This window comes from Mustelus asterias, chromosome 1, assembly GCF_964213995.1.
Source record: "Mustelus asterias chromosome 1, sMusAst1.hap1.1, whole genome shotgun sequence".
Taxonomy (NCBI): Eukaryota; Metazoa; Chordata; class Chondrichthyes; order Carcharhiniformes; family Triakidae; genus Mustelus; species Mustelus asterias.
The window spans coordinates 54,456,597-54,484,042 of NC_135801.1; the positions used below are offsets into that span (position 1 = coordinate 54,456,597).

Consider the following 27,446-nt stretch of genomic DNA (forward strand, 5'->3'; position numbering starts at 1 on the left):
ACTCCTGAACAAAAGATGCCACTTGGCAAGTTTTAGGAAAAAACTCACTTTGTTATCTCTGAGGAGCCACCAACAACCCCGTGGTCTGCAAAACCCAATTTCAAAAAGAATTATACAAACGCATTTAATAACATAGTTGGCTGAAGGAAATGGATCATCTGCTGATTCAAACGCCCTGCAGTCTTCCTTTCAATTCCTAAAGGCCGAGACATTTACAAGTCATGGATCAAACTTGCTGATCCAATTTACCACATTATCATCCAGATCATTGATATAGATGACAAACAACAATGGACCCAACACCGATCCCTGCGGCACACCACTAGTCACAGGCCTCCACTCAGAGAAGCAATCCTCCACAACCACTCTCTGGCTTCTTCCATTGAGCCAGTGTCTAATCCAATTTACTACCTCCCCATGTATACCTAGCGACTGAACCTTCCTAACTAACCTCCAAGTACTTTTCGTTCAGTTTTTCTTCAGAGTTCTTTTGTCATCCATGAGGCCTCATAATTAACTTGTACATTTCTGTGGAATATATTTTCCCTGAATTCTGTTAATTTTTGGTTTTCAAAGTTTTCCCTCCTTCTTTAGTCCATATTCATTTCCTCAAAGTTTGCTCTTTTCCTTTGTTGTCTTACTTATGTAACAAAACATAGTACATTGTACATTGTGATCACTGCAATTGGAATTCTGCACCACTCTTATTTCTCCTATCTATTCTGGTTCTGAGTGTGAAAGGCAGGCTTTAAAGAAAAGTGAAAAGGTTGAACCCAGTGTTAGCATTATACTATTTTGGGGTGAGCCAAAGTGTTAACATTATAAAGTTGTAGGAACAGATATATGCTTTTGAATGCAAATTAAAAGTTCAGAAAAAGGAAATCACAACTTTTACCAAAATGAAATTGGACCGAACTTGAGTTCAGTGGAATACAGAGAAACAGAAGAAGGTTAAGAGAATTTGTGAACTGAATTAAAAGGAATATGAAACTCTCTTAGCTGAACATTAAAACCTCAACAATGCTAAAGAGGACTTTGCGGCCGGAATCCGATTCGGCATTTAGACAGAATGGGGTGAATTCGATTGTTCTCGAAACAATTTGAGTATTTGGTTGGCGAACTCTTGGGCATTGAAAAGCTTTCATGTGGGAGGGAATGGAGATCATTAGTTGAAACCTGAGCAGAATGGTCTAGGACCTCCTTTAAGAAGCAAAATCTCAAATTAGTAGTGTGGTGCCTAGCTTTGAAGAAAAACAGGTGAAATTGCTGAATTCCGAGAGGAAGAGGCCGTATGACAAGAATTTCTAATGTTCCAAGTCATAACAGCCAGTGTCAAAAAGCCAGATGGATTGCCAGCAATTGATGCTGTGGTTCATGACAATGTTACCAACCAAACAAATTGTGTTATAGTTGAGGTTTGCAAGATTATTATATTTTGGGAGTCTAGCCTTATATTTAGGGCAAATAAAGGGTGTAATGTGATTTGTTCTGCAGTGTGCCTGATAGTAAGCCCAGGGGATTTGATTGTTTGCGATGAAAAGCGGGCTTAGATTGTTTTACCAAGAAGAAGATGCAAAGTATTTATGCTTGGAGACAATGGCAGCAGTGTCTGAGTTTGCTATGAGTTGATGCTGAATCCTCCAAAGTTTTAGAAAGGTTTTACAGGTACTGAGTTGTAAGTAGTTACACTGTGGACTGCCTATTCATTTCTGAGCCAAAAGGGAGTTGTGCTCAAAGATAGCAAATTAGCATTTCTACCTAGATACAAGTCTAATGTACTTCATGTTGTCATGGGGTAGAGAGATAAAGGGGAACCACTTTTCTGATCAGCTCAGGCTTTTTACTGCTGGTGGTGGATTTAAGAACTTCCAAAAACTGAGGAAAGTGCCTGAAGAAGGTCACTCGGATTTGCTACTTGGGAAAAATAGGGATGGGAAACACATTGCTTATTTTATGATTCCTGTAGAGATTGATAACTTTAAAAGAAAAGAAAACCCCTTCAATTCCATCAGAAAGAAAACTTCTTCACTTTTTAAAACATTTACTGCAACAAACCAACTAAAATCAACATTGTTCAAACATAAACAGGCAATGGGTATTTCAAATAAGGTGGTAAGTTTCCCTTTAAATAATCGATACAACAAAGATATATCTTAAGTAGTTACAAGTACACTCGTTACTTCTACACAAGTGTGGGACCATGGGAAATCCACCTAATATTTCCAACTTGGCTTCCATTTTCTCACTTCCTATGGAGTCATTTGTCAGCAATCATATCCCAGCCGAAGTTCATGTTCACAGTTACCACAGATCAGGCGCATTTATGAACCCTCCCTCTGTCGGTCACTTCAGTCATAATAGCACAGAATCCCAAGAAACTCCCTTCTCTGGCTCCTTTAAATGATCTGATGGGCTCTGGCAACACTGAGATATTCGCAGTAGGCCTTGTCCAATCCACAAGCCCATGTCCTCCCTATTCTTCACTTTCTGCTCTTTCCAACTGTATAACTTTGTATTTTCAGAGACCTGTTTCATTACCAGAATCTGTTTGATGGCTTTCAGAGAGAAAACTGTTACATTTGGAGAACCTTGCTTGTTTTGTTTTTACACAAATTCCCAGTTTGTTCTGAACTACCAGTCAGAAAATAATGGTTGACCCAACCACACTGTAGTTCACTTTTTATTTACTTGTTACCTTCTTAATTTTTCATCCCCGTGGCAACCCAGATCACATCAGCTTTTAGGAGCACAGGAACTGGAATAGGCCATTCAGCCCATCGAGTCTGCTCCTCAATTTAATACAAGAGTGGCTGAATGGACACTTCAATGACTTTTGCACCCACTATCCCCATAACCCTTTACATTGTCATACATCAGAAATCTGTGTCTATCTCTGCTTTTAACATACTCAATTGCTGAGCTTCCACAGCCCACTGGGGTAGAGAATTCCAAAGGTTCGCAACCCTCTGTGTAAAGGAACTTCTTCTCATCTTGATCCGAAGTGGCATCCCCCTTATTTTGAAATTATGCTCCCTGGTTCTAGACTCCCCAACCAAGGGAAACATCGCGCCTGCATCTGCACTGTCTATTATTTAAGTGTTTTGTAGATTTCAATGAGATGACCTCTCATTCTTCAAAACTCGAGAGAATACAGGCCCGGTGTGCCCAATCCCTCTTCATTAGACAGTCCTGCCATCCCCAGAACAAATCTGGTGAACCTTTATGGCACAGTGGTTAGCACTGCTGCCTCACAGTGCCAGGGACCTGGGTTTGATTCCCAGCTTGGATCACTATCTGTATGGAGACTACACGTTTCCCCTGTGTCTGTGTGGGTTTGCTCTGGATCCTCCAGTTTCCTCCCACAGTTCGAAAGACATGCTGATTAGGTGGATTGGCCATGCTAAATTCTCCCTCAGTATACCCGAACAGGTACTGGAGTGTGGCAACTAGGAGATTTTCACAGTAACTTCATTGCAGTGTTAATGTAAGTCTACTTGCGACATTAATAAACTTTAAAATGTTAAAACTATAAACTTTAAACTCAATGACAATAATATTCTTTGGGGTAAGAATTATGTAATCTCAGGAAATTAGTAAATGTCTTTAAGAATATGCCCCAGCCCACTTTGGTCTCAAAGGGACATTGTGCAAAATGAAAATATATGCTTTCCAAAGCATATAGGTTGTCACATCTTCCATCATTTGCTGATGATAGAGAGCAGTCTGCTAGTATGATTGTTGGTCATGTTGGATTTGTCCTATATGCATGGGACAGATCTGGGCAGTTTCCAACATTGTCTGGTCGATGTCACTCTTTGAACTGGACTGAAACAGCATGGCTGCTTCTAGAGTACATGTCTTCAGTGCTATTGTTGGGTTGTTGTCAACGCTCATAGCATTTAATGTATCCAATGCCTTCAGCAGTTTCTTGATATCATGTTGAGTTAGTGGAATTGGCTGAACACAGTAATGCTGGGGACTTCAGGAGGAGGATGAGATGGATCATCCATTTGGCACTTCTGGCTGAAAATGATTGCAAGTCTTTGATCTTTAAATTCTCCACCCAGGCCCTTGTTGCATTTAATGTTTCTTCCAAATGGTCTGCACATGGAGGAGTACAGATTCATCATCTGAGGGAGGGCAGTTGGTGGTATTCAGCAGGAGGTTTCCCTACCCATGTTTGTCGTGATGCCATGAGATTTCCTGGGCCTGTGTCAATGTTGAAGACTCCCAGGTCTTCAATGTTGAAGACCCCCGCCCATACCTGATTGTATACCACTGCCTGTCCACCATCTCTGGAGGGTGGCACCTGCTGGTGGGACAGGACATGTCAAGGAATCGTCTTGGCTGTCAGGTGTGATTCGGTGAGTAAGACCTTGTCAGGCTGTCTTTTGACTAGTCTGTGGGACATCCCTCCCAATTTTGGCCCAGGACCTCAGATGTTTGTAAGGAGGGCGTTGCATGGCTGACTGAGCAGGGTATGCCTTTCCAGTGCCTAGGTTGTTGATGCTGGGTGGTCCATTCAGTTTTATTATTTTTCAAATTTTCTATAGCAGTTTGATACAACTGAGAGGCTTTGTATGACATTGTAGAGAGTAGTTAAGTGTCAATCCCATCACTGTGTGCCTGCCGTCATGTAGCCGCATCACCTAAGGGTAGCAGATTTCCTTCCCTAAAGGATGTGAGTATACCAAATGGGGTTTTATGCCAATCCAGTAGTTTAATGGACGTCATTATTGAAACTTACTTTTTATTCCTGATTAAGTAATTTAGTGTAAATTCCAACAGTTGCTCCGGAGGGTTAGTCTGGGCATTGGGATTACTAGCCAGGAACATTACCAGTACTATTCCTTCAGTGAGTACATCTATCCCACCTCCCTGCCTACCTTCCCTACCTCAATGTATTATATATTTCCAAAAGTAACTTTTTTTTTTCTCTTTCAGATGTTGTCTTTTTTTCAGATGCTTTTCACCTTTTATCATCAGGGCTATGAGCTGGCCAAAGATTTCGACCACTACAAAACAGAACTGCACCTCAATATACAAAATGTAAGCTTTGTTTTTCATAAACCGGAGCATAAATAGATCTCCATTGTATGCTTGCACTTTGGATCAAAGTTAGCGAATCTGTTTTCAAAAAGAATTGTTCCTGATCTGATTCTTCATAGAATCCCTATGGTGCAGAAGGAGGCCATTCGGCCCATCGAACCTGAACCGACAACGATCCCACCCAGGCCCTATCCCCCATAATCCCAAGTATTTACCCTGCTAGTCCCCCCAACACTAAGGGGCAATTTAGCATGGCCAATCCCACCTAACCCGGGTGGAAAACAGAGCACCAGGAGGGAACCCACACAGACATGAGGAGAATGTGCAAACGCCACAAAGACAGTCGCCCAAACCTGGAATTGAACCCGGGTCCCTGGCGCTGTGAAGCAGCAGTGTTAACCACCATGCCGCCCATTAATGTAGAGTTCTTTCATGTTGAATGCTTTTTCTAAAAAGTGACTTTTGATGCTAAAATCTGGGTAATGACCTGCACATGGCTGGGTGAAATTTTGTCTTATTGTATGTGAGCGGAAACAAAATAACAAACAATGTCAGCCAATTTTCCAAGTTCTCTCCATGTAATACAACCAACGTTCCAGCTGAAAATTTGACTGGAAACTGATTGCACAACAACTTGTATTTAAATATTGTACCTTTCATGTAATCAAAGTGCCTAATATCACTGTTGGGTGAATGTATTTGTTTAGAAATACCCAAGAAATATAATTGAGTGGTAATCAGGTAACTTTGATTTGAAACACATTCCACTTTGTCGTAGAGACTTGAACTCCCATTCAAACCATGAGTTTATTAAACCAATTTGGAAAAAAGAATCCGGTTTACATAAAGGTTCACATTGAGCTTCTGCAGTCAACATGCGCATGGATTTTGCAAGAAGCACTGGTGCTGCCATCTCCTGTTTAAACAGCAATAAATCGCTGAGCAGATTTGAAATATCATCTTGTTTGCGAAAAGGCTCTTCCCTGACTTTTGCTTTTTAAACTTCATTCAAGAACATGAAAGAACGAAATAAAGGAGTTGCATTTATAATAGGGTCTTTCGTGATCTCAGGTTGTCTCAGAGGATCAGGGTGGTGGTGGGAAGTTATGAGAAACCCAGAAGTTCAGTTATCCCTGCATGTGATAATGGCATTTTGACCCCAAAACATTTCTACGTTTTGTTTTTCTGTAGGTTCCCTGCCCGTAAGTCAGCTTATTGACAGGCTTGGCTTCCAGCTGAGCAGCCGGGAACAAGCCACAGGAACAGGAAGTGAGCCTGCAGCAGTTACAGGGAACTGGGTTTGATCACTAATCTCAGCAGTGGGGTTCCAACCCCTGTAGAGGGATGGGAGGTGGCCGAGGAAGGATGTGAGGTTGAGGGGGGGAGAAACGAGGAACATGTTTAATTATGGCGGGGAGCTTGAGGGGTGCAGGAGCAAGCAAAAACCCTTATGTTCTTCTGTGCCTTTTCCCCAAAACTGTCTTTGCCTCCCCCAGGTGTGGGCTTTCCCTAAGACCAGGGAAGCCTGGCCAAGCCAGGGTTAACCTATGACATGGGTTATATATGCTCTGTATAAATAAATTAAAATATTCAAATTGCTAAGCTGCTCCCTGAGCATGGGTTTTACTGCCAGCTTTCTGTGCCGCCTTCATTCAATTTTTAAAAGTTTAAGCATCTTACCTGAGCCCAACTTACCAATTATTTGGGAGATTTAAAATTCAGGCCCTAGTTACTGTTGTAGTGTAGGTGATGCCACAAATGGTAATGAAACATTAACCAAAAAATGTTGATACTTCATACCCTGTTACTGAGTGTTTGGATGACTATTTTATATCGCTCCATCTTACAGGCAAGAAATCGATTTGAGGGTGCAAGGTCAGAGGTAGAGGAACTAATGAACAAGATTAAGAAAAACCCTCATGAATTGGCAAGAACAACCCCGTTTACCACAGAGGGCTACCTTTACCTACACGAGAAAAGTATGTATTATTTTCAATCTTTTATTTAGTAGATTTCATCTGGCAGTTTTCAATTGAATATCATTTGTTGGGCATGTAATAAAGTCCAGGGAGCTTCGGTTGCCTGCATATTTTTACATGTTACTCATCTCCCTCAGCAGTTGAAATTGGTTGGTAGAGTTGACAGTGCCCAACTTGGAAAACAGGTGTTTGCTGGAGGATGCTCTATCGGCCAGGAAATCTGGACCTTTCTGAACTTTGACCGTTGGGATCTTAAAACTAGCAATAAAAATTGGCTTTACAAAATGTTCTTCACTTTTACTTTTAATATAAAAAGGGGAGAAATATAAACATAAGAAGTAGAAGCAGGTGTAGGCCATTCTAACCTTCTACAGCATTCAGTGTTGTATTTAATTGTCTGCCTGAACTCTACCTTCCCTAGTATTTCCATATCCCTTGATTCTCTCAGTATCAAAAAGCTGTTGATCCATGCCTTGAATATCCTCTGGGGTACAAAATTCCAAAGTTTCATGTCCCTTTGAAGAAATTTTCCTCATCTCATTTTCAAATGGCTAACCCTTATTCTGAAGCTTTGACCTTTAGTTGTCGATGTTGCAACTAGCATAACATCTTCCTGCATCTGTCAAACCCCTTAAGGATTTTATGATGGGCACAGAATTATGTTGACGCTCCCAGGAATAACCGAGGTGACATTACCCTGGCTTTCCGGCCTGTCATAGGGGCCACCACTGATCTTATTAAGTTCAGTCCCAAATCCTCATTATGATTATTAAATCAAACCTATTTGTTTCTATCTGTGCTAGTAATTCAACTATTGTTGTGAATGCTTTGCATGTTTGGATAAAGAGCCCTGAGCTTTAACTTCTTTCTATTTTCTCTGATGTCACCATTGTCACCAATGCCTTCTGACTTTCGTTAAACTCTCTAGCCCTTTTGGCCCACTCTCCTTATTTTTATCCTTACTACTACTCAGCTGTGCAGCCTTAACATTCTGTTCTAAACTTGATTCTTTCCTGAATCCCCTCTGTATCCCCATCCCCCACTTTCATTATCGTAAAGGCTCATCTACCACTTTAGTTATTTAATTTGCTGGGACATTGGTTCTGATTATTTGATTGTTCTTATTAGCTGATCTAATGCTGGCATGATAAATTGTTAGAGATAATGAGTGTGGTGCAGTCTGTTGTCTACAGAAGGCATTTGATATCCCACATGGTAGACTGGTCAGAAAAGTGAGCTCTCGTGGGATGCAGGGGAAGGTGGTGAGTTGGATTCAAAATTGTCTCAGTGACAGGAAACCAAGGGTAATGGTCAATGGATGTTTTTGTGATAGGAGAGCGGTTTCCAGTGGTGTTCCACAGGGCTCAGTATTGGGAACCTTTATGTTGGTGGTCTATATTAATAATTTGGATTTCAATGTCGAGGCATGATTGGGAAATTTGCAGATGACACAAAGATTGACCATGTAGTTGATGGTGAAGAAGAACGTTGTCGACTCCAGAATGATATTAATCATTTGGTTGAATGGGCAGAAAAGTGGCAATGGAATTCAAGTCAAAAAAATGAGGTAATGCATTTGGGGAGAGCAAACAAAGCAAGAGAATACTCAATAAATGGGAAGATATTGAGACGGGTTGAGGAAGTGAGAGACCTTGGAATGCATGTCCAAAGGTCCTTGAAGGTGGTGGGACAGGTGGTCAAGAAAGCACATAGAATGCTTTCCTTTATTGGATGAGGTATTGTTGCAAGGATGTAATGCCAGAATTGTATAAATTGCTAGTTAGGCCAAAGTTGGAGTTTTGTGTACAGTTCTGGTCACCACATTACAGGAAGGGTGTAATTTCTCTGGAAAAAATGTAGAGGGGATTGACAAAAATGTTGCTAGGTCTTGAAAATTGCAGCTCTGAGGAGAAATTGGATTGGCTGGGGTTGGTTTCCTTAAAATAGAAGACTGAGGAGTGACGTAATTAAGGTGTAGGAAATTGAGGGGCCTACATAGAGTAAACAAAAAAAACTTGTTTCCCCAGCTGAGGGGTCAGTTACCAGGGGACATAGATTTAAGGTGGTTGATAGCAGGCTTAGTCAGGACATGAGGAAAACCTTTTTCACTGAGAGGGTGGTACGCCTCTGGAATTCACTGCCTAAGTTGGTGGTTGAGGCTGAAACACTTAAAGATACCTGGACCTAAATCTGAAGTGATGTAACCTGCAAGGCCATGGACCAGGAAATTGGGATTAAAACAAGTGGCTAGATTCATTTTTCTCTTTTTTTTGGCCAATGTAGACATGATGGGCTGAATTGTCTCTTTCTGCCCCATAATATTTCATGGTTCGATGGTTTACCTTTAGTAAATGGTGCCGCTTTGTATGACTTGAGTCAACTTTTGATTGATGACCTCAATTCTTCAGGGGACGATTAATGTGGGAACTTGGCCACATTTGCTCTATACTTGTACAACATAGAAGCAATGCTAAACAGCTAGCTCCACCTGGTAAGCTTGCAAGTGAAACAATCGGCTCGGGACTTAGTTACTTCACACTGAATTAGGCCACATCAAAGCTATCTTGTGGGATAATGGCAACCCCAATCGGATTGTTACTGTGTATTGCGCACATTCATGGGACAAAGGCAGCCAGTTCAGACTGAAAAGTGCCCTGGAAGGGTAAAATACCTGAAAAATTTGAGCAACGGTTGACGCTAGCTGTTTCATGTTGCTACTATGCAATGGCAAAAAAAACATGAGTGGTGTTTTCCATCAACAGAATGCTACCACCGAACCAAATAGACGTTCTGTCTACCACACAAGTGAGTAGCATGGCATATGAATTTCAGAATTTTGAGATTCTACACCAGGAACTTGCTCATAAATGCTGTAATTTATTTCCCCATGCTCACAAATGCTGGAGCGATGCTAGGTACGTAGGCTGTATATTCCAATGACTGGTGGGTCAAATCAAACGGCACATCTCTTTAGCTTTTCACAATAAGCAGAGTAATGACTATGCTAGACCAGTCCCTGATTACAAAACCCAGAACAAAATGTGTAATATAGTTGTGATTATACAATTAATAGCACTTGCTGAACAATCCCAATTATGCTAAGAATTACATTAACAACCAATTTAAGATTATCAGTTGGGCTTGCATGTAGGTCACTTAGCTGCATATGTTCACTGCAGGCAAAAGGAACATGTCCAACATTGCACCTTCTTTTGGAACAAACAAAAGCAAAGGAGAAGGGGGAGCGGCAATAATTCCTGGTGCATTCAATCAATTAGATTAACTTGCTGACCAATCAGCATTCTTTTCTCATGCAATATAAATTGTTGCTCCCTTGGCATTCTTGCATCTGTTCTGATGATTGCAAGATGGAAAGATTCGACAGGATGTCTCTTTGTTCAGCAATGCTAAAATTCAATTTGTGACCTCAACTTACTCAATTGTCATAACTCAAAATGAACATGAAAACTTTTTCTAAAGGTCCGCATTAGTTCAGGTATTATTACAATGATGATATTCTTACAATGTGGTAAACCTTTTGGTGAAAAATGTAATACATCTGAATGCTTTGCATGTTATAGGAACAGGTCCTTTTGGCTCGAATTGGGTGAAACATTACTGCTCATATAAGAAGGAGACAAAAAGATTTACCATGGTGCAGTTTGATCAGAGATCAGGTGGAAAAATTGTAAGTATTTAAATTAAAATTGTATTTGTTTCGATTTCGGCGTTCTTTGTCTGTTACCTCCAAAATGGACTGTAACTTTAAAGCTTCAAATTTGTGCTGGGTAATTGAGATTCTACACCAAGAACTTGTTCATAAATGGTGTAATTTATTTCCCCATGCTCCACAAATTCTAGGAGTGCAGTTTAGCTTCATGGGTCCTGAGTAACAATCTGTAGAGGGCACACTTAAGAGAGACACTGCAAATAGACGATAAAGTGGTAGATTTCACTTGCAACCAAAGAAAGCTTTTTCACTGAATGAGTAGCCTCATGGCATATTCTTCTGTAAGGTTAGCTTTATCTTGCCACTTTAGGCCTCTTTCTTATCTCGGTTAACTTTGTCTGCCATTAGTGAAATTTTCCCTTGCACTTTCAAATTTTTAACTATTTTGCATGGCAAGTTGCTAAAAGTGCGAGCTGTTAACAATGCAGCAAGGGGAAATGGGTCTGAATTTTCAGTTGTGTCTCAACTGACGTCAAGTGGATTGACAAATCAGTGCCGCTGCCCAAGGTTACCTCCCAGATCTTGTGGCCATCCGTGAAATGATGGCGGCCTCCCAGCAGCAGACTAAGTCGACATCAGAGACGGTATTCAATGTGAAACCATCACTCCAAAACTCAGCTGTAACCATGGCAGTACATATTATTGTGGTGGCTTTCCCCTTCATGATTGGGGACCCCAAGCTTTCTGGCTCTCTTTATCCCATTAATGGCCGGCGTCCTCACATTTCCCTCCATACTTTTGCAGCAACTAACTCTAATGTTGGATTGTCTCCTATAAGCCCTCCAGATTCTGGAGCCCACCCACAGTTCTTAATTGGACAGGACTCCTGTGGACAGCCATTTGATTGGCTGCCTGCTCCAAATTCGCCCTCTTGGCTCCACTGCCGGCATTTGGCCCCGCACGACAAATGCATTTCATCCTAATGGGAATCTGGGAACAGAAATCATGCCAAGGACATCAGAAAGCTGAGTGAAGAGTTTTCCCTCGCCTAACCAGTCAGATTGAAGGTTTGCAAAATGAAAAGTGCAAAGAATGACAAGGAAATCTAAAATAAAATGCTCTGGAATTCCCTCCCCAAATCTCTTCCCCCTCTCTACCTGTATCTCATTGTTCAAGACAATAATCAAACCTATCTCTTTCATTTATCAAACAAGTAAAACACCCAAAAACTATTTTGTATGTTAGTTGGCATAACAAACAACTATTTACAGCCTGAATTTGACTTATTGATTGTTGAAAGCAAAAAGAAAGTCAGTGAAATTTGTGCCATAATGCAGGCTGCACGGCCATGCTTTTGGATGCTTGTCCTAATATCTCCTTTTGTGATCCACTTGATTTTTTTCAGTAATATTCCTATGAAACTCTTTGGGACATTTACTTAAAATCGCAAGATAATGCAAGTTGTTGCTATATTCATTTATCATGTTGATATCCGATAACAGTCTTGTTGGTGCAGATATAGAGAATAAAAATGGCAAGTGCTTCCTGGGGTAGGGAATCCCATGCATGTGCTGTTCATTAGATTTCTTTACACCGAAATGGGATAAAAATGTGAGCTGATAACAGAGTACTTGGGACCTTAGCTAAGGTTAAAGAAAGATAAAGGAATATTGGAAAAGTTTGGTGAAATGGATTAGACGAATTTGAGTTGAATCCGGTATGGAAAGAAAGAATGGCTCATCAGAAAAGAGATACAAAGGAAAAGTAGAAAAAAAATTAAAATAGACATTTTCAAAGTCTTTAAGAGCGATTGATTGCATTCTCAAATTGTTTCCATTCCGGTTCAGAAACACTGAATGTTATTGCGTTACAGCATCACAAGGTATTAAAGCTCTTAATTACCAGATTTACGTTTCTGTGATAAACTTAAAAGACATATAGGGGATGATTTTCTGGCCCCTTTCGGCACAGGTGCAAATTCCATTATGGCCGGAAACTCTTGCAGGAGGCATATAACGGGATTTGTGATGTGGAGATCTCAGATTGGGGTCTTCCTCATGCTCTGCCGGTGACGACATCAGGTTCATACTCTGGCATTACCATTCACTGACATGTATTTAAATATTCAGAACCGGCTTAACGCTGGATCTTCTGAGAACGTCATGTGTTCCCACGTCACATGGCAGGAATCATTACTGGTCTCCAAAAACAGAGACCAGACACGATGACCTCACCAGGAGTTCAGAGGCCAGGGTAGCCCCCAGGTGGTCAGGGACATGCTTGTGGCACCATATCAGTGCCAAACTGGTTGGCAATGCCAAAGACCAGCAGGGGGAAGGGCCTATAGGCAGATCCCCTGGGATGGCCCCGATGCCATTGATCCTCGGAGGGGGAGATGTAATGCTGCCGATCATTGATGGTGGTGGGAGGGTGGGGGGGTTCTTTAAATTCTTTTTGAGATCTGAGTGCCCTTGGAGCCGGGCTTTCTGACATTTTTAAGCCTTGCCCCCTCACAATGATGGCGCAAAGCATTCCCCCTTGCCTTAAAATGGCAAAGTGTGGGAAGATCTGGACAGACAACCTGCCTGTTTCTCTGGCCAGTGGTTTTCAGTCTGAACCTGACACTTGCCTTTTTTTGGAAAGTTCTACCCATCCTGTGCAAATCCAGTAAGTTCTTAAACATGAGGAGGATAAGGAAGTGAATGTCAAGGTGCTGTTTGTGCAATGCAAATGGCGGAGCAGTGTTACGACCATATGGGAGAAGCGCACGTATTATCTAGTCTCACTACTCTGCAAAAGTTTATTTTTCGCACCAAAATGGCCAAACATTTATCTCTATTACTGGTAACCAGGATAAAAGCGACTTTAACCAGGTTTCTTTCAATAAACTTAGAATGATTATTAATTATAAAACAAAACATTTTAACAAATTATATTTACTGATTAACACACTGTTGTAATTGGGGAAGTATAACTATATGTCTCTTCCTAAAGAATACCCCCAGTGCCCCCACACATTTACGCATATCGACAAAGGACAAACAGACAGTTTTTCTGCAGAGTTGGGTTTTAGAGGAAGGGTTTGTTCAAAAATAAAATCAGCAGGGTCTCGACACTGTTGACCTGGAATTCCCTTATTCAAAGATAGGCCACCGGTCCTTGTGGTTGTCTGGAAGTTCTCATCTACTGGTGTCAGCTTTGCAGATCTAAATACAGACAAGTTACACACAGATAATTCTCTACCTACAGGTTGATAGCCACACACCATTGCAGGCTAGGTAGAAAGAGAGAGAGAGAGAGTCAAGTTAATGTGGCCTACCTTCCTCGGCTTGTTCCCCAACAAGACTGTCTTCAAAACCAGTAGGTTTCCTCTCGCATGTGATTTCCAGCAAGTTGCCAATCTTTGCCTTTTCCGTTTTCTTCCCCATCAATTAAACTAATTTAAGTTCAAAACAGTCAGATATTCCTTAAGTACTATAAAGATCAGGTGATTTCTTGGAAGAGGCCGGCTTGTTGACAGTTCCAAGATGAACTTGTGATCTTTTTAAAAAAAAAAACCCAGGTCTACATCCAAATATACAGATAATGGCCCATGTGGTTCCATTTTATAATAGAAAAATTCAGTCTTAAGAGATATGACCTAGCAGCAGCAAGTTCTGGAAATTCACAGTTCATGGTATATCTTTTCCTGTGAAGAGGTTTTCTTTCGCTAGATGATGTGTGCATCAATAATAGTATGGATTGTTAATGCACTTTTATTTTGCTGAAAGATCAATTTAACTTTGCTCCATCACCAGAGAAACAGATTATGGGTCTGTGTGGAGTTTGCACGTTCTCCCTGAGTCTGCATGGGTGCTCCAGTTTCCTCCCACAGTCCAAAGATATGCAGGTTACATTGGTTGGCCATGCCAAATTGACCCTAATATCAGGGGGATTGACAGGCTGAATATGCAGGGTTATCGGAATAGGGCCTGGGTGGGATTGTGGTCGGTGCAGACTCAATGAGCCTAATGGCCTCCTTCTGCACTGTGGGGATTCTATGATTACTTTGTAATTCTTCATACTACTTTCAAAAAGTTCTTTCCTGGGGCATGGACATTGTTGGCTGGGCCAGCATTTGTTGCCCAAAGTTAATTGCCCTTGAACTAAGTGGCTTGCTCGGCAGTTAAGAGTCAACCACATTGCTGTGGATTTGGAGTCACATGTAGACCAGACCAGGTAAGGATGACAGATTTCCTTACCTAAAGGACATTAGTGAAGTGGATGGGTTTTTATGACAATCAGCAATAAGTTCAAAATTTACCATCTGCCATGATGGAATTCAGATTACCCTGGGTCTCTTAATTATTGGCCCAGTGACAATCCCACAACTGCACTACCTCCCCACTCTCAATAGTAAGTGGACAATAACTGTGCAAGGATTTTGTGATGTTTGAGTGACTTGCTCAGGTGCCATATAAATTTAAACAACTTATTTCTCTACATTTAAATGTTTATGGAGCTGCTCTTTTTAATACCAAAAAATGTGTTTATTTTGAACATATCCTGAAAATGTTTCTTTGAAAAAATAAGATTTGTGTGCATTCTTGTTTATTAGGGGGATGAAGATACGTTTATTCTTAAATCGTGCACAAGAAAAAAGTCTGACGCCACAGACAAGAGATTTTGTTTTGATATAGAAGCAGTGGGCAGGTAAAATAGCTTTTTATACTTCATTTGTGAAGCATGGGACAAAAAAACAATACTTTTACATATCTGGAAGTGGTTCTCGCACTGCAAGTGTTTCTTTGCATTCAAAACCAAGTGAAAGGAGAGAATAATACACCATTTTGCAGTTCCTCAATCCATAGAGTTCTGCAGTGACCGGTAGCTCTGAAAAAATGCTTGCATTTTACAAACCTGCAGCATGGATGGGTCGGAAAGGACCAATTGGTCCATCAGGCCTGCCCAGACCACAAAGGCTGGACTGTAATGATGTAATGCTTCCTGTCTCCCTTGACTCCTCACCTTCAGCATGTTAATGTCCTGTCCTGGGAAGGCCAAAAGAATTAGGGAAGAAAATCCAAGGCCAACAATGGAAAAATATTCTGCAAAAATCCTCTGAGATTCCTTTAAGTGAATGAAACCATTCCAGGTGTTTACATGGATCATAAAGATACTTATAAAGACACATGTCTCCTATATGATATAATCTCTTCCCCAATCAGGAAGCGGTCAAACTCACTCTGCATGTAGAGTCTGCATTGCCATACTGGTTGGCAGTGTTTTACAGAGATCCATCTTTCTCTGGGAAAGGAAGAGCCATCAAGCATTCCGTCTGCTCTGACTATTCCATAGTTTAAACTCATGCCCCCAGGTCCTCACCAAACAATTAAACTGAAATAACCTGTCAATAGAAAGTCATACTTCAATTATTTGGTGGCCTAATATCAGTTCACATCTCAATGATGCCCTAACAAAAATAGACAAAGGTTTTGAGTTTATCTGAATAGCTGAGATTCTGTAAGATGGCAAAGACTCTAACTCTCCTCTGGACCTTTTCCAAGATCATCATGTCTCCCACCACATGGGGAAACCTCAACTGGTGAAGTCTCACCAGTGGCCTTCATAGTGTCAAAATCATATCCTTTGATTTACATTGATTGCCAATGTATTCTCTCTTCACTATATATTTGTGTGTGATGCTACTGCTAAATTGAATTCTGTTTACCGTTGTGTGGTCCACTCCCCAAACACATTTATACCCTGATGGATGTGATTACATTTGTCTATCGCCTTGCAAAGATTTTGTCATTTGAAAACTCATTTATAGAACCTCCATCATTGATATTCAGGTCATTGTGAAGATAATGAAAAGAAGCAGGCTCAGGACAAAATCCTTGGGATATCACTGGTAACATGTCTTCAAGCAGAACCACATCATTAATCTGAAATAGTTTAACTGTGGGTTTCAGAAATTGAAATTCCTACTGTTACCACGAGATCCTATCTTGTGAAGTAACCTAATAGGAGATACTTTCTGAAAGCCTGGTTAGACACTCTCTACCAGAGTTCCCTTATCCACTCCCTAATGACTTCCTCAAAGTTTTTCAGAAGCTGCGTTGTGAATTTCTTGTGTTGCCACCTTTTTCCAAGTGACCATAAAGAACATCTCTTATGGCCCCTCTCTACCACGTTTCCAGTAATGCATGGTGGGCTGATAAGCCTTTAGTTCTCTGTAACTTGCCCCCTTATTTTGTAGATGGGAGCTATATGAGCTTGCATTCAGCTTAAGGGAACTATTCCTGACTGATTCTCTTGAAGACAGGGCAATGGGCTCACAAAGCAACTGTTCCATTTCTTTAACGACCCTGGTTAGATATTATCTGGACCTGAAACCTGATCAATTTTGAATTTGCTTAATCAATGCAATTAATTATTCTAATGTTAATGAGAAACCTCATCAGATGCATCAGCATTGTCTCTAAAGGAGTACTAACCAATGCAAAATATATATTTGGTAGCTTTGCAATAAGTTTGAATCAGTTTGAATTTGCCCTATAGTATCCTCCTGTGGCTCTATACAATCCTTTATGGTCTTCTGACTTGCGGCATACCAAAAATGCTTTTGCTATTACTGCTAAAATTATGCACCATTGCCTTTTCCAGAGATGCCATGGCTAATCTTAGGGTTGCTTCTGTCTTCCTATAATTTCCTTGTGAACCATTTTGTTTCAGCATGTACTCTTCTTTTAAGCACCGGAAGATGTGGATGAAATATAGACATCACTGGCAAGGCAGTATTTGTTGTCCATTCATAATTGCCCTTGTGAAGATGGTGGCAAGCCATCTTTTTGAATCACTGCAGTCCATGTGGTGAAGGTAGACTTACAGTGCCCGCAGTTAGGGATTCCAGGATTTTGATCCAGCGACAATGATGTACGATAATTTCCAGTGAAGATGTTGCATGACTTGAGGGGAACTTGGAAGTGATGGTGTTCCCATGCATCTCTCCATTACCTTTCTGGATGTAGCAGATTTGGAAGGCACTGTTGAAGGTGCCATGGCAAATTGAGGCAAACACAGTAAGAAGTCTCACAACACCAGGTTAAAGTCCAACAGGTTTATTTGGTCGCACAAGCCACTAGCTTTCGGGGCGCTGCTCCTTCGTCAGGTGTTGTGAGACTTCTTGCTGGTGTTGGACTGGGGTAAACATTGAGGCAATGCATCTTGTAAGTGGTCCATGCTGCAGCATCGTGTGATGGGTGGAGAAAGTAAATGCTTAAGATGGTGGGTGGGATGCCTGTCAAGCTGGTTGCTTTGTGCAGGACAATGTTGAGCTTCTTGAGTATCTTTGGAGCTGTACTCGACAGACAATTGGAGTGTATCCGTCACGCTAGTGACTCGTGCCGTACAGATGGTGGAAAGGTTTTGGGATTCTGGACAGCTAGTTAAGTGTTTGGTCAGTAGTGACCCCTGGATGTTAAATGTGGGGTAATTCAATGATAGTAATGCTATTGAATTTTAATTAGGTGGTTAGATACTTTCTTGTTGGATATAATCATTGCATAGTGGATATATGAAATGAATGTTGCTTGCCACTTAACAGTTTAAACCTGAATGTTGGCTAGGTCTTGCTGTATGTGGACATAGACTGCTTCTTGAACTGAGGAGTTGCAATCTAAATGAATATTGTGTGAGCATCGCCACTCTGACTCTGATGGAGGATAGGTAATTGATGAAGTGACTGAAGATGTTTGGGGCTAGGACACAAGGACTCGCGGAATCTGAGGAACTACTGCAGTGATATTGTGTTTTTGAATGCACTTGCTGAATTAATGAAATATTGACATTATCTTGCTTTAATGTCCACCAAATTTAAAATATTCTTGCTAGGCACTCACTAATGAGATTAGAAAAGGCCCTTACTGTGAAAATGCCACAATCGTATTCTGGAACATTTTTTGATCTTAAAACTTGGTGCCTGAGCTGATGTCCCATTTCTAACATGTACTTTTTCATGGTGGTGTGTTTTGTAGGCAAGGTGTGATCACCGTGCAGGCTATTACAGAAGATGATCGCAGACAGTGGCTGGAAGCTTTGGATGGAAAAGAACCTGTAAGTTATAATGAGAATTTCAGTGCACTGATGCTGTATGGATGTGAAACTTGGTATTTAAGTGATTAACATTCGTTACATCAGTAAGTTACAGTACTATAAATGGTAAAAAGCGGAAATAGTATACAGTGTGTTAATTAAGATTTAAATTTGTCTTTTCTTTAATTAAACAGTGCTAAAGGTGCAAATGTTCTTTCTGAAAGCTTAGCTGCACTAGGTTATAGGGGAAATAATGTATAACAGAATAGTGTGTCTGAAGGCATGCTGCCCAGTTAGCTAATAGTCACTAACCAATGTACTCTGTACACCAAACACAGTTGTGCGGTACATATTTTGTGGGAGAAATGGAGGGTGGTGCAGATCATAAATCCTCAAATTCATTATTGACCTTCCATTCGTGGCAGCCGGTATAGTGGTGGCAACACACCAATGTGCAAAGTGTAAGGAGGAAAGGGAGGCCATCACCCCAGAAGCCAATTTGGAGTCACATAACTGCAAGAGTGTCAAGTATTAAAGAAGCATGAATAAACATTGACAGATATATGACTATTGACCTTCATCAAAGTTACAGAATACCTTTATCTACATGACTTGACCCAATAACCTGCTGCAAATGGGAAGTCATCAAAATCGTTGAGAATTTGTAAAATAATATAAAGACTCTTAGAATGATGCAGCTGCAAAATAGTGGAACAAGATACAATGAGACTAAGCGTGATGATAGGCAACTCCGGCGGCGCCTGTCCTGCTAACCAGAATAGCAGGATCCTGCATCAGATTCTGCACTGGAAGCTCATTAATTATGCATAAGCAAGTTTCCCTCCAAATCTCCTGGTGGGCTGCCCCTCAGCTGATGAGTTCAAAGTTCCCAGCACCATATTGAAATACCAGTCCAACGTGCTCGTATCACACTCTCCAGCCACCTGTCTTCACCAGATTGTGCTGGTTGTTAGCAACCCAGAGGGAAAAGGCCAGCAGCCTCAAGAGGAAGTCTGTTCTTCCAAAGTCTTTGATGAACTGAGGACCATCAAGTGGATGTCACTCATTAGCAATTGGATTTGACGCTGACATAATTTCCTGCTGGTGTGATGCAAGCTGGCCTGACGGGATGCTGATGGGAAAATGTTTTAATACACATTCATGAGATGCAAATAAATGTAAATGGAGTTTGCACCACCTGCCAGCAGGAAGACTAATCTGCCATCAACTCACCATTGGGAGAATTGCAACGGGATTTTACACTAGCTCCTGCCAAATTCATCATATCCACCTGTCACCAACACCCCACGGGCAGATTGGGAGATTCCTGCCTAATTCTTTACATATGCATACTAGCCTTTTGTGACTCATGCACTAGGGCACCCAGATTCCTCTGAATCTCAGGGCTCTGTAATCTCTCACCATTTAGATAATGTGCTTCCTTTTTATTCTTCCTGCCAAATTGGGCAATTTCACATTTGCCAGATCTTTGCCAACTCACTTAACCTATCTAAATCCCCTTGTAACCTCCTTATGTCCTCATGACAACTTTTTAAAAAAGTAACTTGATAAATTATATTTGGATATAACTCCCATTCTCTTTTTCAATTATTAAATTGGTGGATTGATGTCTAAATATGGCAACATTCCGGCAACTCTTGCAGTCAAGCAAAATAGTGCGCTCAATTCCTTTGGACCCAACTGAGGAGATTGATGGGGGTGTGAGGTGGGTAGCTGCGGAGGAACCCTGATGATTTAGGGGATGACTGGGGAACCCAGGGTCTCCAATTTTGCTGCAATATGTTATTCAAATGCTCAGTTACCTGCTTTGGCTGATGATGACTGTTACCATGGTTTTATATGCAATAACAATCGGGGTATTTCCAGTTTTCAAAGTATGGCCAAGGTCTTAATTGTAGATAAAAGCAAATTACTACAGAAGCTGGAATCTGAAACAAAAACAAAAAATGCTGGACAAACACAGCAGGTCTGACAGCATCTGTGGAGAGAGAAACAGAGCCAACATTTCAAGTCTGGATGACTCTGATGAAGACCCATCCAGACTCAAAACATTAGCTCTGTTTCTCTCTTCACAGATGCTGTCAGTTTTTGCCTCGAGTGTAGAGATGTGTTTAGTTTAACTCTTAAATTTTCATGACTATCAGTTTAAAGTGTTGTAACAATGTTGTTTTAAATGACAGGTATATTCAATTACTAGGAGCAATTCCAAGAGAGAAGGAAGTAAGTATGTCTGTATATATTTAACTATTAAACTCTTGTAATTAGTCACTTATAGCTAGTATTTTGAATCATCTTTTAACCTCTGAACTAATATTCTGTACAGTTTTGGAAGTAGTTCACATTCTCTAATTAGGGTAGGTATTAGCACACCATATTCTTAATTACTAATATACTCAAAGAAAAAATGAAGTTTGTTTTTTATTATCATTATTTTGTGTAATCAACTTATTGAATGCACATTAATTTCAGTTTATGAAGTTAATTCTTCAGCATGCCTTTTTCTATTTATACAACAACAATAACTTTATTTTCTTCTCCTAAGATGTACAGCTGGATGAAATGGGTTTCAACATAATAAAGAAATGCATCCATGCACTTGAGACACGGGGTAATCCAATGTTTTTTTCTACATTTGAAATCAATTCTTACTTATCTAACTCATTGATGTGGATAATATTTTTGAATATTTTGACTATAAAGAGATTGACACAGTTCATGTTCCCTATTGCCATCCCACTCTTGCACAATAACTGCAAATAGTACATGTTAACCAGGATTCTCCCAGCTGGGGGAGACAGCAGGGGGCCCGTAGCGAGTCTCCCAGGCTATGCTTTGAGCATAATCAGCTCAGTGTGGAGTTGGTTATCATATTGAAATGAGCATTTCAATATGATTAGCAGCCCTGGGACGGTATTCTCTGGGCTCGCTAGCATCTACGCCCCACCCCTGCCGGGAGTGGTTCCCTCCAGTGGCTTTTACGACTACTTCGCGCTTAGAGGGAACAGGCGCCCTGACCCCTGCTGGAAGAAACAGAGACCATTGAAGCCCCCAGGGAGGTTGGGGTTGCCCTTGAGCAGTGCCAGCCTGGTACTGCCACATCAGGCACCAAGCAGTGTTAAGGGGGCGGGGCCAGAAGGGGCAGGGTCTATTGGGGGTGGGGCCTATAGGAGACGATCGGTGGGGGGGGGATTGCAAGGGGAATCCGCTGCCACTCTGCAAGTGGGATCACTGACGGAGGGGGTGGGGGGGTTCTTCGGGGCCGGTCATTGGGGTGGGGTGGGTGGGTGGGGCAGGGGGTCCGGTCAGGGCTGGTCATTGAGCTGAGGGAGGTGGGGGGGGGAGGACATCGGGGCTGGCCCGGGGAAGTGAGGGAGGCCAGCATTTAGTGGGGGGTGGGGGGGTGGTCGGAAGGTCAGTGATCAGGAGGCTGGCAATGGAGAGCTACTGCACATGTGCCGATCTCCGCTCTGACAGATCAGCTCACTCAGCATTATGCTGCCAAAACGGGCGGGAATTACTCCCGTTTTCCCGCACATTAGGCACTTAAATTTTTTTGGGAGCATCCGGCCATTGTCTTTATATGTGAGCAATTTTTTAATGAAGCAGTGTACATAGATTGGTATTATTAAATTCGAAGTGCTGGAATAATGTTAAAAATTAGTTTTTTGACACATTTGTGAAGATTTTCAGTGGTCTTCCTGAATTCCAAAGGAAGCCAGTTCTTTGTAATATTGTCAATAGTTTATAGTAAACATATTTAAAATAATTGTACACAAGAAATGCGTATTTTATTGGTGATAATATCAAAGCAGTAATTACACAGTGTATCATTTTGGCAAAGGAAAGCATATGTTCTTGAAAATTCAAATCCTTAACTATAGAAAGAAGTGAAGTGAAACAGGTCAAGGTAAGATTTCCTGTGCAATAATTTCACCCTCCCCTTTCCCCCAATTGATAAAATTTTAAGTTGAATATAAGGCTTAGAATTTGCTTTTAGATGGAACAAACTATAGCACACCTATTTCAAGATTCTTGAGTACTTAAGTGCCAGCCAATCGTACTATTTTGCTACCACATCCCATTAAAGTTGCTGTTTAATACATTCACTAGCAAGAAACTAGCGAATGAAAGATTCGTGAATAATTACACTACTGTCAACTGCTGTCTTTCATTTTAATGAGAAGGATTAATAAGTTTTATTATTAGGAATAAGAGGGTGGAGCAGGAGGGAAGCACAGAAAATCTATGCAGTGTCAGAAGATAGCCTATTTAAAATTACTCAGTACTCATTAGAACTAATCTCCGGAAGTACCAGTGCAATTACCCTGAATAGCTAAACCTAAAAATCAATGGTACTTTGGACAGAAAAAATAATTTGCACACTCGTGAAATACAAGATACAACTGTTTTGATCAGCATTTGTCTAATTAGTAAAAGATGAATGAAGTGTTACTATACTAATTCATTATTTTTCCAGCAATTGGAATGGCAATTCTTGTCAGCAGTTCTTTTAGTCACTGTTGTCAGTTAGATATTGTTTTTCATCTCTTTTCCAGGACTTAATGATCAAGGATTATATAGAGTGGTTGGAGTCAGTTCAAAAGTCCAGAGGCTTATGTGTTTGTTGACTGGTAAGTGTTTTGATAACTTATCAGGATAAATACAGATGTATTCAGGTCAGAACTATTAGATGTAAAATGTTTTAAATTGAGGAAATGCATAGAATTGTAGAAACTTCCATTTGACCCCTTATGACTCTCGCTTTTTCAAAGGGCAATCCAATTAGTCCCAAATTCCTGCTCTTTCCTTTATAGTCCTGTAAATGTTTTCTTAAGTATACATTCAATTCTCTCTGGAAAGTTGCAATTAAGTTGAATGCCATCATCCTTTCAGACTGTGGGTTTCAGATCACAGCAGTCCACTTCGCAAAATCATGTCCCTCTGATTCTTTTGACAGCTATCTTAAATATGTGTACTCTGTTTGCAGAACTGCCTATAATTCCTTCTTATCTACTTTAACAAAAACCCTCATCATTTTGAATGTCTCCACTAAATACATCCTCACCCTCTGCTGTGAGGGGAATTATTCCTGCTTTTTCAGTCTGTTCACGTTATGGATTGGATTTGTGTCTTAAGTCAGGAAATTTCCCAGCTTGCCGTACCCAAACAGCATGATTTGTGTGGGTAGGTGGGATGGGGTGTAGGGGGGAGGGATGCAGCTGCACAGGCAGATTGGAGGTGACCAAAGGGGCAGCTGAATGTCAAGGGGAGGTGATGGTCTAGTGGTATTATTGCTAGACTATTAATCCAGAAACTCAGCTAATGTTCTGGGGACCCAGGTTCGTATCCTGCCCATGGCAGGTGGTAGAATTTGAATTCAATTTTAAAAACATCTGGAATTAAGAATCTACTGATGACCATTGTCGATTGTTGGAAAAACCCACCTGGTTCATTAATGTCCTTTAGGGAAGGAAATCTGCTGTCCTTACCTGGTCTGGCCTAAATATGACTCCAGAGCCACAGCAATGTGGTTGACTCTCAACTGCCCTCCAAGGGCAACAAGGGATGAGAAATAAATGCTGGCCATATCCCATATCCAACAAATGAATTTTAAAAAGGCAGGTTGGTTGAATTATCTGCCTCACTTCTCTGGAACTTTGTCCCAGTTTCATTATCATTAAATATCAGGCTTTCTAACCCTAATCCCTCTCACCCCTCACCTTTGCAGCCATCCCTCATGCCCCATCCATGTCAACCCATGTCCCTCATTCACCCCCAATGACCTCTCACACTATGTCAGCCCATGTCCCTCACCGACGCCCAGTGGAACCTCATACCCATTTATAAAAATGTATCAACATTGATAGTGAACCTGTGTAACCACATGTGACATCAGAACTTAATTTTGCTTTGCCTGCTACTGCATCTAGGTGTTGCCCTGACATTGAGAGCAGGGGTGGAGGCAGCCTGCTGACCATTATGCCCTGTTAACTTTGGCAGGCGTCCTCTGTGACTGGAGGGCCCCAGCTTACTTTTATACTCTGCTTTGGTGCAACCACACTTTCTTTGATCACAGAGGTTGAAGCTGACAGGATCACAGACAAAGGGGAACCCAAAGATTTCCCTCCAAGCATCCTGGATGCAGGTCCCAAGAGTGTCCAGCTGCTGCTCCTCTTCACTTTGGATGCCTGAGGCCTCTCCCTGCCTCTGAGAAGAAGGGACACCAGGAGAGAGGTCAAGGTGCCCTATCCCTACCTCGCGTAGCCACTGTGTGACCTCACCCATTGATGGTGCAATGAAGTGCAGGTTTGTGCACACATCTGTCTAGACATGCTGTTGGACAACAGATTTCCATGGCTTTGGCCATCCTCCCCATTGCGACCTTGATGCATGCCCATGTCAGTGCAACTTTACCAGACAGCAGCAGATGGTCCCCTCCACCTCATGCTCAACTCTGTTGAATGCCTCTGACATCTCTGCCTAATAAGGATGGCATCATAGCACAGTGGTTAGCACTGCTGCCTCACAGTGCCAGGGACCTGGGTTCCATTCCAGCCTTGGGTGACTGCGTGGAGTTTGCACATTCTCCCCGTGTCTGTATGCGTTTCCTCCGGTTGCTCCAGTTTCCTCCCACAATTCAAAGATGTGCAAGTTAGATGGATTGGCCATGCTAAATTGTCCCTTAGTGTCCCAAGATTAGGTTAGGGGACAAGTGAAGTAAATATGTGGGGTTACGAGAATAGGGCAGGGGATGGGCCTGAGTAAGATACTCTGTCAGAAAGTCTATGATTCTATGGTGTTAGAATCCATAGAATCCTGCAGTGCAGAAGGAGTCCATTCAGCCCATTGAGTCTACATTGTCCAAAAGAGCATTTTACCCAGGCCCACCCCATCCCCGTAACCCCACACATTTACCATGGCTAATCCACCCAACCTACACACCTTAGTAGTAGGAATGACAGTAGAATTGTCAATATTCACCACCATTACTCCACTGACATTGACAGCCACCTCTGTAGCCCACACTTGCCGTTACACATAGAAATTCAGCAATCCTGCCCTTCTCCACAGGATGCTAAACTAAAGAGAATTTACACAATTACATTATTAATCTTGCTGGAAAAGTCCCTGTAAAGTTCACACCCTGTTGGCTTTTCACAGTACATTAAGTTCGTAATTACTGCTGAAAAACTAGTAAAATACTTGTTTCACCACTTTGATCAGGTTTGTTTCTTATCTTTCAGCTGCACCCTGAATCCCATGTGCCTGTCTCAATCATTTCTCTGAAAAATTATATTAAAAAGTGAAAGATAATCAGTGAATTTTACTTCCTGGTTTGTGGGAATACTTCAGTGTGATTGGCCATTTACCCTTGCTTGATACTGTCACTGTTGCTGCACCTTGGTGATCCCTTTGACTTGGTGCGAGATTCAAACTCCCATCAAGAAAGGGGAACTCCATGACACAGGCATATTTCAATCTTTTTAAACACCATTGCTTCTCCACTTGGATCAAAGTTCAGGTTTTTAGTTTAGAGAATGTGACACTGAGGGTATTCAGGCCTCGATTATTCCTAATCTTATTATTTATCCATAGAATCTATGGATTGGATTCTATGGAATTTGCCTGCACAACGACATTTCATGTTGCTAAATTTAATAATGTTTTCTAGATTCAAAGGTTTGTGTTGATCTGGATCTGGACAACTCGCTAGAATGGGAAACAAAAACTATTACAAGTGCACTGAAACACTATTTACGGTAAAAGCTGTGTGCACGTTTTTATTCTCTGCTGTTTTGAAGAGTTTTAAACTGAGGCATAGCTACGTCATTTAAGTTCTGTGCTACACTAAAAGACACATCTCAGCATTCAGAAGCTAATGAATTGTTTTTAATATTGCTGTTAGTTCCTGATGAGCTTAAGTGCCAAACTTTGAAATCTGATGTGACAACTACATCCCAAATTCCTATCCTGAATTCTGATATGACTTTTCTCAAGTGGCATGACAGACCCACCAGAGGTAGTGGCACAATGTATGCGCTCAATAGGTCCACGGGAGCCCTCAATGTTCACTCTGGACCCAACAAAAGTCTCATGGATTCATGGGAAACGAAATCTCCAGCTGAATACCAACTTCCCTCAGCTGATGATTCAGTGCTCCTCCATGTTGAACACAACTTGGAAGAAGCACTGATGGTAGCAATGTATTCTGGGTGGAGGGCTTCAATGTCCATCTGTTATCCTCTTGTTTGTAAAATTCCTGACCCAGATATAAAAGAAATTGGCAAGTCTGAACACATCCTTATTTAGATTGTGATAAGCATTTGAAGACATGGTATGAGATTGGTATTGAGCACAGTCATACTTACCTTAAAACAGTAGAAATTCTACATCAAAAATAAAATACTCGAGCACAGAAGGACATTAAGTGGGAACACTTCAGTTACATAAATAAGTGAGTAACTGGTTACATTAATAAGCAATTGAATTAATATTGTCATTTATTGTTTATAAATGTGATAGGAATCTTCCAGAGCCTCTCATGACTTACAAGTTGCACGGGGAATTCATCTCGCTGGCCAGTAAGTCTAGTGTAATTCACTGCTCTACATAGCTTCTCAAAAAGTACACAAATGTCTTGTGTTGGTTGC

The 27,446-nt window shown here is 41.3% G+C and overlaps 1 protein-coding gene across 3 annotated transcripts in view; it reads left to right on the forward strand.

Moving 5' to 3' along the window:
* Window positions 1-27,446, forward strand: part of arhgap10 (Rho GTPase activating protein 10) — a 199,598-nt gene that overhangs the window by 117,467 nt on the left and 54,685 nt on the right. For all 3 annotated transcript variants that reach the window (XR_013497750.1, XM_078212380.1, XM_078212393.1), the window contains exons 7-16: window positions 4,945-5,049; window positions 6,899-7,028; window positions 10,610-10,716; window positions 15,296-15,390; window positions 18,717-18,795; window positions 20,976-21,015; window positions 21,338-21,403; window positions 23,352-23,426; window positions 26,468-26,555; window positions 27,319-27,377. Coding sequence is in view for 2 of the 3 variants with exons in the window: in XM_078212380.1 (XP_078068506.1) it covers window positions 4,945-5,049; window positions 6,899-7,028; window positions 10,610-10,716; window positions 15,296-15,390; window positions 18,717-18,795; window positions 20,976-21,015; window positions 21,338-21,403; window positions 23,352-23,426; window positions 26,468-26,555; window positions 27,319-27,377 (844 nt within the window). In the remaining variant the exon portion in view is untranslated. The remainder of the gene's footprint in view (window positions 1-4,944; window positions 5,050-6,898; window positions 7,029-10,609; window positions 10,717-15,295; window positions 15,391-18,716; window positions 18,796-20,975; window positions 21,016-21,337; window positions 21,404-23,351; window positions 23,427-26,467; window positions 26,556-27,318; window positions 27,378-27,446) is intronic.